The 13252-nt window shown below is 34.7% G+C and overlaps 1 protein-coding gene across 1 annotated transcript; it reads right to left on the bottom strand.

Moving 5' to 3' along the window:
- Positions 1–1002: 1002 nt before the first annotated feature.
- Positions 1003–12161, bottom strand: LOC145592259 (ubiquitin-conjugating enzyme E2-17 kDa-like). The gene is made up of 4 exons (XM_081648709.1): positions 11986–12161; positions 10848–10975; positions 2518–2622; positions 1003–1311 (listed from the first exon to the last, which is right to left on the bottom strand). The coding sequence occupies exons 1-4, from the start codon at positions 12053–12055 to the stop codon at positions 1168–1170; spliced, it is 447 nt and encodes a 148-aa protein (XP_081504835.1). The 5' UTR covers positions 12056–12161; the 3' UTR covers positions 1003–1167.
- Positions 12162–13252: the final 1091 nt, after the last annotated feature.

Genomic DNA, 13252 nt, shown 5'->3' on the forward strand with positions numbered 1-13252 from the left:
TTTCATTACCAATTTACCATCCTAAAAAAACAAAGATGGAATGTTTTTCATTCTAAACAAGTAATTTCAGGCTGACTAAATTCTCGGTATAGTTGGAACTAAGAGGCATTACATATCTTAAGACTGACAGTAGAAACTCCAGAATGTTGATCATGTTTCAGATCTACAAACAGTTTCATTTCATTTGACGATTTGCCCTTCTTGTAGCCCATAACTATTTGCCATGCCTCAATTCTAAAAGAACGCAAAAACAAAACAAAAAAAAAAAAAAAAAAAAAAAAAAAAAAAAAAAAAAAAAAAAAACCTCCTGATTTAATTTATATTTTAATGAGAATTAAATCCTCAGGCTCTCCTTAGTCCCAAGAATTAGGCCAACTTTCCAAGCAGCAACAAGCCAGTGACTGACAGCTTCAGCAACGTGTCAGTGTCACATGTACCAGGAGAAACTGCCTTGGTCGTGGAAGCCATAGACACAGTTGACTATAGTTATTAAGTTGCAGTTATAATAATGTTTTATTAATATGTTGGGTGGAGCAAACCTTAAATGATCACCAACATATAGTATCTAAATTTAATATAGTCTCTATCAAAGTGTTTACTTCTGAGTTTAAGTAAAACAAAGAGAGATATGGAGCAATGGAATATCACCATGGGGCGCACGTCGTATGCCTCCCACTAGTACAGCATCTTCAGAGGTGCGGAGGAAACTCAGTTTACGCACGCAAGTAAACGCCTAGAGAAGAAAAATGGCAATTTAACTTGCCACTTGATGTATAATGATAAATATCATCCAACTCAACTGCTAGTCTCATGGGCATATATTAATACTGTAGGAATGTAGCATAAGAGACAGATGCTCTTTACCTTGTTGTATAAAGGCACCACTTCGCACGAGCCCTGCAGAAATAGAATTTCTTGCACATGATTATTAAGAAATGCATTGTGCCGTATTGGACCAAACCATCCAAAGGTGGGAGGTAAGAATGATTTATTCAGTGGCACTGAATACCAAATCATGCATAAACATTTAATACTGATAACGGATAGATTGTGCATAAAACCAAAAGCGGCTGCAGAGGTTCCAACAAGCACATAGTGCTGAGTTTCATTCTTTCTTAATAAAGGACACACAGATTAAAAGTTTCACATCATCACACTTATCTAATGCTAACCCATAGCGTACTTCTGTGTCCAGCTCCTGGCAGTAGTCTCATACTTGACCTTGTCTGTCTTGTACATATGAGCAATCTCGGGGACTAAAGGATCATCAGGATTTGGGTCGGTCAACAGAGAGCAAATCGAAAGCAACACCTACAAACATACACCTCATTAATTGTTAGCCAATTGTTTATCAAAAGATTAGAGCCAAATGCCTAGAATTATTGTGCTAAAACATTGTACACCTATTTTAAAATTTCCAAAGGCCAATAAAAGATATTAGCTTTATTTGGGGTACAATTAAGTACCTCCATGATGCAATGAGATGCACCTGAAAATCCACTCAATAGGACAATGATAACTCAAGCAAAGCAAGATACAGCACTAAGATACCATACAAAAATCTCTGTTGCTCAGCTTGATAAGTCATATTTGCAATTCTTAAATCTTAATGCACTATCTTTTTTTTTTTTTATACGAAGTATAATTTAACATATTAGCAGATTGCAGCCATTTCAAATTCTACAATAAACCACTTTCAAACTTCTTTTTAAGCAGCTATTAGTTGGAGTAAACTGCCTTTAGAGTAAACCTTACTTGCTAGACAGTTTCCAATGAAAATAAATACAGGTAGTAACTCTTACTATTAGTTGGAGTGGCCTTACAGTAAACATTTACTGGCTAGAAATTGTCCAAGTTACAATTTCTGCCCATGACAAGCTCACAAGTCGCAACTATTCAGAATGCCAGTTCTTAAGGTGGAGATCATTTGTTCCATTTTATTATTTTTTAGATATCTTACAGTAATAATTGATATGATCTTGTTAAACAAAGTTTCTTCTGGTGCTTTCTAATGTGGTTAATGTCACTAAAACTATGCATCCAGCATCCATGTTGAACTGCACACATCAGCTACATCTCTGGACTCACATTAGACAAATTCAAGTAATTTCTACAATAAATAGGTTAAATAATTCTCTTTTTGTCCAATACACAGATTATAAACATATAATAAGCTGGAATCTACGGACATTATTAAGGATCAAGGACAAAAACATTGACCTATAAAGTCAAGGTAGTTCTCAGCATTTCAACAATAAACAGTCCCCAGCTGGCAAACTTTAAACATGTTTCAGTGAACACTGGACCACTCAACTTGGTAGACAATTATCAGTCTAGAATCCTATAGCTAAAGGTCAAGGATCACATCTCTATTTAATTTAACCTTCGAAATCCAGATTATTACATGGCTTGATTAAGATAATGCTAACTAACAAAATCATTGTCGAGACCTTTATAAAAACATAATGCTCTGGAAACCAGACTATATTTAAATAAAATAGTGTCGCAAATAAGCACCTTGGAAATGGTTAGAGCAGGGCTCCATTGCTCCTTCAAGATATCAAGACAAATACTGCCGTTGCTGTTGATATTAGGATGAAACACTTTAGTTTTGAATGCTACCTGTTCAAAATAGTATGAACAAGAATTTTAGAGCAAGAAAACTGTGTGAACGGAGGAAAAAGCCAAACCTTGACTTCAATAGATCAACCAGCTTCAAGCAGATCGACAAATATGCCACCATAATTTATTTATTTTTAACTGTATATACATATTATATATTACTATACTAAACAAACATCAAAAGTTTTCCAAGTTTCAACCAAAGACCTTTGGCATAAAATAAAAGATAGATAAATGGAGATTCAAGCAGAAAGGGTCACAAAGCAAGGTATAAAGCAACACAGCTTATAAGACCGCCATTAGCCATATGACGCCAACCTAGAAGAGATCGCAAAAGTATGCCAACTTGTCATTTTTAACAATTGGGAAGCAGTCATAAATTGTGAAGGTCTTATAACTTTCACGCAACACTTTTGATTAATGAAAAAGTACACACAACTTACATTAGACATTTTTTAGCTTAAATGGTGCAATTGAATAAATTGTCACTCACTCATTTATAGAGCGACAACTCAAAAAGCTGATGCAAGCATTCGAGGGCTTGAGCTGAAGCAAAGGGCCCAGATTGCAGGCTGCACAACCTTAGGAATGTACCACAAAATGGCTGTGCAGTCCTGCAAGCATGTAAGATTTTTGTAGCAAAAGTGGTTTAACTCATGTTAGCAGATCTAAATAATACAAACACATTGCTATGCCGCAGCTCCCATTTCATGAGCATATAGTTTCCTGCCAAACAGTTTAGTGAACTAGGTAGATGATAAGAAAATGTACATGAAGCTCTTCTTAATATAAAATTGTCCTAGTACTGCCCTTTTTATTAATAATGGCTTGCTATATGCTTCCTCCATTTATTTTAAATTGCATCAGTTGTCATTTACAACTTGCCAACATGCATCTTAGGACAGTATTAGCATCAATTTTCAATCAATCAATCAAAATCTTATTCCCATAAGTGGGGTCGGTCGGCCACATGAACCAAAAGTGATTATTCCGTGTAGTCATCGACAAAAATCTTCCCCCTCCATCCCTTACGGATAATGCATCATCCTCATGCAAATCCATATACTTTATATCCTTCCTAAGTCGGTCCCCCTCTCCCTCGTTTAACCCCTCCAATCCTCGTAAGTCCTTCCAACAAAGTCATTTTCGGTCACTCTCCCTCGTTTAACCCCTCCACAGTCCCACTCTACGTACTGTTGCACCCTCGAGTCTCCATCTTACATGCCCAAACCAACGGTTGTGAAAGTTCCCTTAGTGTGTCTGCAATGCCTAGTTGCCTACCACACCCTACTTTCTTGCGAATAATCTCATACTTCTATCTCTTACAGTGTTCCCGCACATCCACCTTAACATGCGCATTTCTATAATCTCCATCTTTTAAAATAATATGATATTTTGAAACTATCCTATATAAAACCTAAATTAGGAAATTTTGTTCAAAAGAACCACCTAAGTTGTCTCTTTTGTTTAGAAGGACCTAATAAGAAAAAGGTTGTTTAAAAGGACCATATAAGACGATTTGAGTTGGCTAAAGGGACCAAATCCAATTTTCAGGGAAGTCAACGCCGGAATCCGGCGTTGACCGTCATTAAATTGACCCAAATTTAGGGATTTACCCCCAATTTATCCCATTATCACTACATACTCATTACACACTAACATTCTTATCAAATTTCATTAATTACATAACTCATTATATAAATTCAAAAACCTAACAACAACAATTAATTTATAATTAACCATTACCAAATTAGTTCCTCAGTTACCCATCATCAAACTAGCTCCACAATTACTCATCATCAAGCTAATTCCTCAATTACCCATTATCAAACCAATTCCAAAATTACCAATTATCAAACTAATTCCTCAATAGCCCATTATCAAACGTATTACTCAATCACCCATTATCGACTTAATTCCTCCATTACACACCTCACTTCAAATCATCTCAATTCTTCAAAAAAAAAAAATCAGACATTTTTCTATCAAAATGCAAGAAGAGAATCGAAAGCAGAGAGAAAGAAAACCTATGCTCCATAGTAATACTATCAATAAGAGATTGCTTTAAAAGTTAACGAAGATGAAGCTTAAGCTTAGCCCAATGCCCAGTACGAAAATAATACGAAGTAAAACATTGGGTGTTTTAGCAGTACGAAAATAATAGATTAAAGCAACTTGTCTGCTTAGAGGAGAGAGAAAGGAGAAGAAAGGGGGAAATTGGGGGAAATCGTGGGAAAGAGGGGAAAAAAAGAGAAAAAAATATATATATTTTGGGTCAACTTAATGAGTCACGTGCCCAGCACGTGACAGTCAACACCGAATTCCGGCATTTACTTCCCTGAAAATTGGATTTGGTCCTACTTGCCAACCCAAATCGTCTTATGTGGTCCTTTTAAAGGACCTTTTTCTTATTAGGTCCTTCTAAACAAAAGAGACCACTTACGTGGTCCTTTTGAACAAATTTTCCCCTAAATTAAGATACTTTTAATTGCTAAATCACAAAAAATAGTCAAAGGAGAGTGTATATAGTGTAAAAGTCCAAGTCAAAATAAAATCTACAAAAAAAAAGAGAGAGTAGATTCTCCTGCTTGACAAGAAATTATTTCAGGCAGAAATATAACAGCAATTTAAAATTTCACTTATCCAAATATCCACAAAACATTGCCAGATCTAATGATAAGCCTCCATCTCCTAATACTGGTAGAAGTATTCTGGGACCACCTATGGATTCAGTTGCAAACCTAGTGGATCAAATGACTTATTACCTGATTGGCCTAGAGATGAATCCAAGGAAGACATACCAGCAGCTCCCTAAGAGGCTAAAATACCAACTTCCAGATACAAAGAAATCTCCGAGTCCAGCATAAGATGAGAAGAAGAAAAAAAATCCCTTGGTATAGTGGGCCACCTCTATAAAAAAAATATAGGGGGGTGGGGGGGAGGTCACCAAATTATCACAAAACTACAGCAATTTTCGCTTATATAAGATTTAACCAAGAAATCCAAGGTTGCTACTCCCTCCGTCCTTTACTTAGATGCCTACTTCTCTTTATTATGTGAGTGATAAATGCTAGAAATAGGCATATAATAAAGGGATGGAGGGAGTATTTTTTAAATCATGATCATTTCGCTTTTGTTGATTGAGCAACACAGTTGATCAGGTACCGAGTCAAAGAGTCCATTTTTTTAGATAAAATAATATCCTTTTGCTAAGAGTTATTGCCAGGAGCTTAGAGAGAAATTTAGCAAGCAAAAAAAAAATCACCCACTACTTCAGTGAACTGAAATCAACTAATAATTGCATGATATCTTCCCCAGGAAAAACATACTGATATGTTAAATTTGAAACAACCAGCTTCTAGTATCGCAACAGTCCGACAACTCAGCCCACAGCACAGAATTTGCTTCAAAACCCACATATATTACTTGTCTACCAACACATTGGCATGCAACAGAACTGGATGATCCCAAACTCCAACACCTGCTCTAGCTGGCTTTGTGGATTCAGTCGCATTTAATTCCAAGAGGTAATCAATTTTATGATTGCTATCACCTTCCAAAAACTGAATAATCTCTTTAATTTCCATTATCTTAAGATAAAATGATATACTCATCAAATAGTTTATTAGTGAACTCTAAGACCTATCACCACAAGCTAATCATACTTCGTGATAAAAAGCATCATCCAGCCTCTTGTATCCTTCACCATGACCTCTTTGTAGGATTAGATAGACAAGGAAAAAGAAATACAGATTCATAAGATACTAGAGCTAGTAGAAGGTGACACACTCATAGTGAAGATGATGAGACAGAGAGAAACAAAACCAAAACTTATGCGATCACCTTATGTTCTTTTAATGGCCCATATTTTTGGAAGAATGCTGCCATCAGGTCAAGGTAAATTGTTCTAATAAAAATCTTTCTTAGACATAGTTAAAGTCCCTATTAATGTAAATCATCTGTTCTCAAACTCTATCCCACGCTTTATCCTTCTAGGAAGCCAACTTGGATTGACAAAACTCAATTGACTATGCTGAGACTGAGAGATGTCATGTTCCTCTTCACTTTAAAGCATTGTCTCCAAAAATAAAAGGTGTGACGTACTTATGGATGTAGGTCATAAGTCATAAGTTCCTATGTGGTTTTTTATACATTATAAACGCCATAATATGAGGGAAAGTTAAATCTTTATACAATCTCTAATAAAAGAAAGATGGTTAAATTTGTTCATGTTAAACAAATCCAAAAAATCAACACAAGTCTAATCAAGAACATAGCCCCACACTTTCCCACCTTTGAGATATATTAATCTTATCAAGCTTTAGAGTGAGTTTATGGATGTGATACCAAATAATTTGTCTAACATTAAGAGATCTACCAGACTTGTTTCAACCCCGAGGATGTCATTTGCCTTATCATATAAGGAACTTAGTTTTAAAAGGCGCAAGGCGCACCAAGGCGCAAATGGTCCTTGCAACCTAGGCGCAAGGCGAAGGCGCGCGCCTTTTGTATGCAAGGCGCATGTATTTAGATATTTATTTCAAATTATTTTTGACTTTGATTGTACTTAATACCGATTAAAAAGATTCATAATAAAATATGTAAAGCTAAGGTAGTCTGAATTTGAAAAAATGTCCATCATTCTTCAATTTATAACTTAAATCTTAGTTATTTTCCTTGAGGCGCAAAGGCGCGCCTTACCAAAGGTGCTTTGAGGCGCGGGCCTTCCGTAGGTGACTAAGCCTCGCCTAGCTAAAGCCCATTTCCCCTGGGCCTCGGCGCGCTTTTTAAAACCAAGATAAGGAAGCGTAAATGATTGAATAGGCAAGTTAAGTTGAAGGACTCCTACATCTAGTATAAAATATTATTTCTCATATACAAAGAAAGGTTCCTTAAAAATATAGGATCCTGGAGATTTCACTGTGAGATGGTACATGAACCAAATATGTAAATTAACAAGTTATCATCTAAGTTACTCCCCATAACTGATCTTAGGTATCACCAATTAAAGATAAACCAAATGACGAAAAAAGGTCTTACATCAAATTCAATAGCAAAGGCATAATTCTGATGAAAAAGCACAATATACCAAAACTTGAGGTTTAGAAAGAACGAAATTGCCAAAGAATTAGATAACATGTTTGCCACAAGGAGATCACTATTAAACATGACTTTGACAAGACTTTCCACTTCAATATAATATTGCCAGCAAGTCGGCAACAAATCTCTTTAGCTTGGGTCTTCTGCAGCTTTTCTAATCTAGTATCACTTAAACATTAACATATTTCTTTTGATTGCACCAGCTTAAGATGGCAAGCTACTATTTATACAACACCTGTCACTTCAGAGTTTTAACTTTGTATACTATTATTATTTGCAACAAAAGAATATTTTATATCTCACAAATAATACCCCTTTGTTGCAAATAATAATTAATAGAGGTAGTAATTTAAAAACATTTCAACGAGAACTCTTGAAACTTTCTGCACAATGAATTACTGCATGAATAAAGGCTTGTTAACTAATACATCCACAAATCCACAATCACCCACTATCCCCATATCAAAAAGAAAACCCCTCAAAACATCCAGCACCATTAGTTTCAACTTCACATCTTTGATTAAAAAAATTTGTTTTTTTCTTTAAAAAAAATTATACTGAAACTTTTTGCAAAATGAACTATTGTGTAAAATAAAAAGTCATGTAAATCATTATACCCTAGTTAAACATAATCAATCACCAAAATCCCTTATATTAACAAGCTTACACCATGTCCATTAACAAGCAAACACCTCAACCCATCTTAAAATACCTTATATACTCAACAGCTACATCCAAAACAAGACGGTCAAAAAGGCCATAATCAAATGACATAACATGTGAAACTTCAGTCCTAGCATCATAGAGCAAAATTGTGATTTAGCTGTGTACAAAAATCAATAACATACCACCCACAGCAAGTTTCTCAACCCATCTTAAACAGCTACATCCAAAACAAGATTGTCCAAAAGGCCATAATCAACTAACAAAACATGTAAATTTACTTCAGTCCTAGCATCAAACATCAAACAGTAAAATTGTGATTTAGTTGGGTACAAAAGTCAATACATAGCACCCACAATAGCACTTTGCATATCCTAATCTCCTATAACTTTAAGAAAATTGGCTTATGACAGGACACTTTGTTTTTTAACCAAAGGCAAACCCCAAATCCTTTTCTTCTTCATCACACTAAGCTCCTTCAAACTCTTCAAACATCTTTGAAATATAAACTTCATATAAATCATATAACCACTAAGGCACAAGGATCTAGAAGAAAATTTATAATCCAACTAACACTACCAAAATTCTAACTCAATCACCCTCAAGGATTGCTTATTCTCTTTTAACAAACCTTGTTAAAAACAAGCTCCACAATAACCATATACTGCTCTGGAAAAAAAATGACTCAACTATTCTTATATTAACTTCCAGCATATATGATATGCACTGCTCTAAACTACCCTACAATCCATCAAAAGTTAGTCTGCTAATTTCACTTTTTTTTTTCAACTTTGATTCCTCACACAGTCACTAAATGTGGGTCAAATTTCAGAACAACATTTATACACTATAGTTCATCCAAAAATATTCCTTTCCTCCCAATAACTTTATTGTTTATAGTATCCCAAACAATTTCATTTCTCTTAAACAAAACAACCAGATGTGCCCTTCACTCAAATAATTCAATCCTCCAATTTAAACAACAAAGGTTTGTTTATCCTTCAATTTCAAATATTCATATAGATCTCTATGGCACATAACATCAAACATTGCTAGTAAATGCTTAAACCACAAACACCATGACATCACCAAAGATAAAATTTGAACTTCACATAAGTGATCAACGAGACACAAAAAAACTTCAATAATTTAAAGATGTGTATAAAACAACACTCTTATAAAGAGACTCAAAGTTCACTCGAAGCCTCACATGATGATGTGAGAATAGCGATACAGATATTGTAGGAGTAAATTCAACTGTTTGCGAATGCCCAAGCTGTGGCACTGATATACTTCAAATCTTCCATATTTAAATCCAAAAGAACTCTATACAACATTGTCAGGTAGGAGCAAGGCATAAGACAGCCAAAATCCAAAATACCCAACCAATTTCCTCCAATTAATAAACCCATGGATGGTCAAGTATCCATAACATATCAAAAGAAGTATCTTCCCCTAATTATCGAAAAAATTATCTTCCCCTAAGGGCCTGTTCTGATTTAATTTACTAAACTGAGGTGAGCTAAACTGAATTATTTATGAAAGAAGGAAATTAGGAACTGAACTGAACTAAAATTAAGCCGAAGAGAATATGTCCTAATTCCTTCCAAACCCAACACAACTAACATTTGTATGCCTCAAAACAGTTGACAAAACCCACTCCGAAGCACAAATGTACAATCCCAAACAAACTATACACAAGATCATAGCCATCTAGTCATGTACAAATTAGCAGAGTTCTTAATCACCATATATGTAATTTTTTACTAGTGTTGACCTTTTGCATAAACTTAACATGAAAATTTCCAACCTTTTACAATCTTTGATATACATTTACAATTAGATACATAAAAAGTTAATGAGTGGTTACTATTACTTTTGTAAGGAGCTAAAAAAAAAAGATCAAGCAGAAGACTTTTTAGGGGTTTACTTAGAGACTTGAAGTGTAAACCATAGGTATAAAGTGACAGTTGACCAACTTTAATACGGACCGTAAAACATATTGTGATATAATAAAAGCTTATCTTACAAAAGGCTTTTTGTGGATTAAACATGAAAAATCCAGATTTTAGGGAGAGATCAAGTCACCAGAGAAAGTAGTTAAAAAAAAAAATTAGCTGTGAGATACATACATAGGCAACTTTACACACAGCATGAACTATTATAAGAAAAGTTGGCAAAACAATGAATGTAAGTTAAAACAGATTTCTGCATATCTTAAAAGGTTGAATGCCACCTAAAGTCTTAAACCAAGGCCATACACAAATTGTCCACAAAGATAAAATCCTGGACTTAAGCTTTCCAATATCATAACTTTCTTGGGAAACAGACAAAGACAATATGGTACCAAGACCAAAACTACCAACTCAAAGCTTTTTTCTTAAAACATATAGGATTAACATTTTTAACAGGTTACCTCATAAGTCACACAGAGGTTATGCTAGGAAGAGAAAGAATCAAACCTTTGGTGGTTTAAATGGATAATCTGGAGGGAAATGAATGTTCACAAGGAACACCCCTCCAGCATATGGACTATCACCTGGGCCCATAATTGTTGCTTGCCAATGGAACATGTCTTCACCAACTGGGCCTACATACAAACAGCAACAAAAGATTAGAGATTACTTAGCAAATGAACCTAAAGTAAGCAATATACTCTTGAGTACAACACGAGCAAGAAGCATCGAAGTCAGATAGCTCCACTGGCAACCAAAAGATGTTGATTTAATAACCTCCAGCTGACAATGGTATGAAGTGCATTGACAGAGGGCAAAGAATGAAGTATAAAAACTTCTTCTGCTGTAAAGCTGTTCCAGCTGCACATCCTTCATATCTAACAATGTAATATTGAAACATATCGTGTGGAACTACGGAAACTGATAGAGGGCAACATAAAAGCCCCCTATTTTATTAGTGTACCTTAGTACGGAAAACACATAAGCTTTCCCTGTGTAGGTTATAACAAAAATAAAATAAAACGCAGTATAAAATCCACACATGGAAGTGAAATCACGGAAAATAGGTACTTAGGCATTTTATCCCCAAACCAGCCTAAACATTTCATAATTGGATCACATACGCTGTACAATCGAAAAACCAACACTAGATGAACTTTACCGGCATGGAATACAGACGACAACCACAGAACCAGGCTAAACATTTCACTTATTGGATCACGTAAACTATACAACCAAAAAAAACAACATTAGATTACCTAAACGATCGATTCATGAGTTTCACAAGGCAGAATCAAGTAATCAACCACAATCAAACAAGATTATTACTAATTCAAACAACCAATAGAAGCTACAATTGCATGCAAATCACATCACACGGTGATAATCAACGAACTTCGATGAAAAATCCAGTTAATCAACAAAAAAGTGAACAAATTACAGTTTCCATTCCAATGCATATAAAACAGAAATCACCACAACAAAACTCAAATTCATAACTCGATATAAACGAAATCATCAATTCAACTAATCTCCCTTCTAATTCACAACAAATTCAAGAGAAAAATAACAAAATCGAGAAATTAAGAGAACTAAAAAAAACCGAAAAAAATTATAAAAATCGAGGAAGAAATAGAAGGATTACCAGCACTGCAGGAAGTAGGAGGATCTTTCTGAAGATCCTTCAATTCCTTGAGGATTCGCTTCGACGCCATGAAAAAATCCTAGGAGCTTCGCAAAACCCTAGAATTGGAGAGATACCAAAATTCGTCGAACACAGAAGAGAGTTAGCGTAAGAAAGGGTAGGAGAGAGAAAAAGGTGAGAAAAGGTGAAAGGGGTATTTAAATAAGAATACGTAGGAAATACGTAGTTATACCTGAGATCAAATTTCTGCCAAAGGAAAGTATAAAACGAGGGTTTTGCGTATGACAAATGGTTAGTCGATTAGTTATTATTGGAAAAGGCAAAAAAGCTTTCTTCGAGGCTCATGGACCGGTCATTTCACCTTCTTGCTTTTGTGTTACCCGTGGTGAATGACAGCTCGTCTTGCGTGCATCGTGTGTATAATAACAATAATGGTTCGTCTTGTGTATTTGAAATTAGTGTATAATGTTAAGTATTCACTATGTTCTACTCCGTATAATAATTAACACAGTAAACTTGGCACATATGTTTATGTATGACTTTGATCATTAATACGAGTATGAAAGTGGAGTTGGTGAGAAAAAGAAATACAGAGTAATAAAATACGTAATATTGAAATCTTATTAGGGTAGAAAGTGTTGCAATCACTAATCACTCATGAATAAAAGCCGGTCTCGCAGTCAGGTTACGAGACAGTGATACTTGGCATTCTAGTTTTTCGCCAAGTGTCGTGTCACATATGCGATGAATAGGATGCTTAATAATGGATAGATTTTTGAAGATAAAAATGTTGTATAGAGTTTTATTATCGATGCACTACTAATATTTTATATATACAAAATTAATCATAGCTTTTAATAAAAATCTAATAACTCGGTTCTAATTCCGTCAAAAAAAAAAATCGTTTTATAAAGTTCTTTAAAACAATATCCATTTATAATATTTTAAAATAACATACAATTAGTAAAAATAAGTTTTAATTGGTAAAAATACTTTTTTTTGTGCGAAATTGGTAAAAATACTTTCAGTTTAATAAAAATAACTTAAGTATGAAAATATTCTACTTTATCAAAAGTGATTATATGACTGTATTTAATATTGAAACCAAAAGGTTTGTCAAAAGTCAATAAACAAATTGGGCATCGCCCGGGGCACAAATCTAGTTATTAGTATAAAACGAATGTAAAGCTAAAATTCAAGCAGCTCAAGATCGCCAAAAGAGCTATGCAGACTCGAAGCGAAGGGAAGAAGAGTTCGAAATTGGTGA

Source organism: Chenopodium album, chromosome 2 (assembly GCF_948465745.1).
Source record: "Chenopodium album chromosome 2, dcCheAlbu1.1, whole genome shotgun sequence".
Classification (NCBI taxonomy): domain Eukaryota; kingdom Viridiplantae; phylum Streptophyta; class Magnoliopsida; order Caryophyllales; family Amaranthaceae; genus Chenopodium; species Chenopodium album.

What these genes read in the sequence shown, in the direction of transcription:
- LOC145592259 (XM_081648709.1), bottom strand. Translation starts at nt 12,055, where the DNA reads ATGGCGTCGAAGCGAATCCTCAAGGAATTGAAGGATCTTCAGAAAGAT. An exon ending in TCCTACTTCCTGCAGTGCTG is followed by an intron (nt 10,976 to 11,985) that starts GTAATCCTTCTA and finishes GTTTGTATGTAG; the next exon opens with GCCCAGTTGGTGAAGACATG. An exon ending in CTGCTCTAACCATTTCCAAG is followed by an intron (nt 1,312 to 2,517) that starts GTGCTTATTTGC and finishes GTATGTTTGTAG; the next exon opens with GTGTTGCTTTCGATTTGCTC.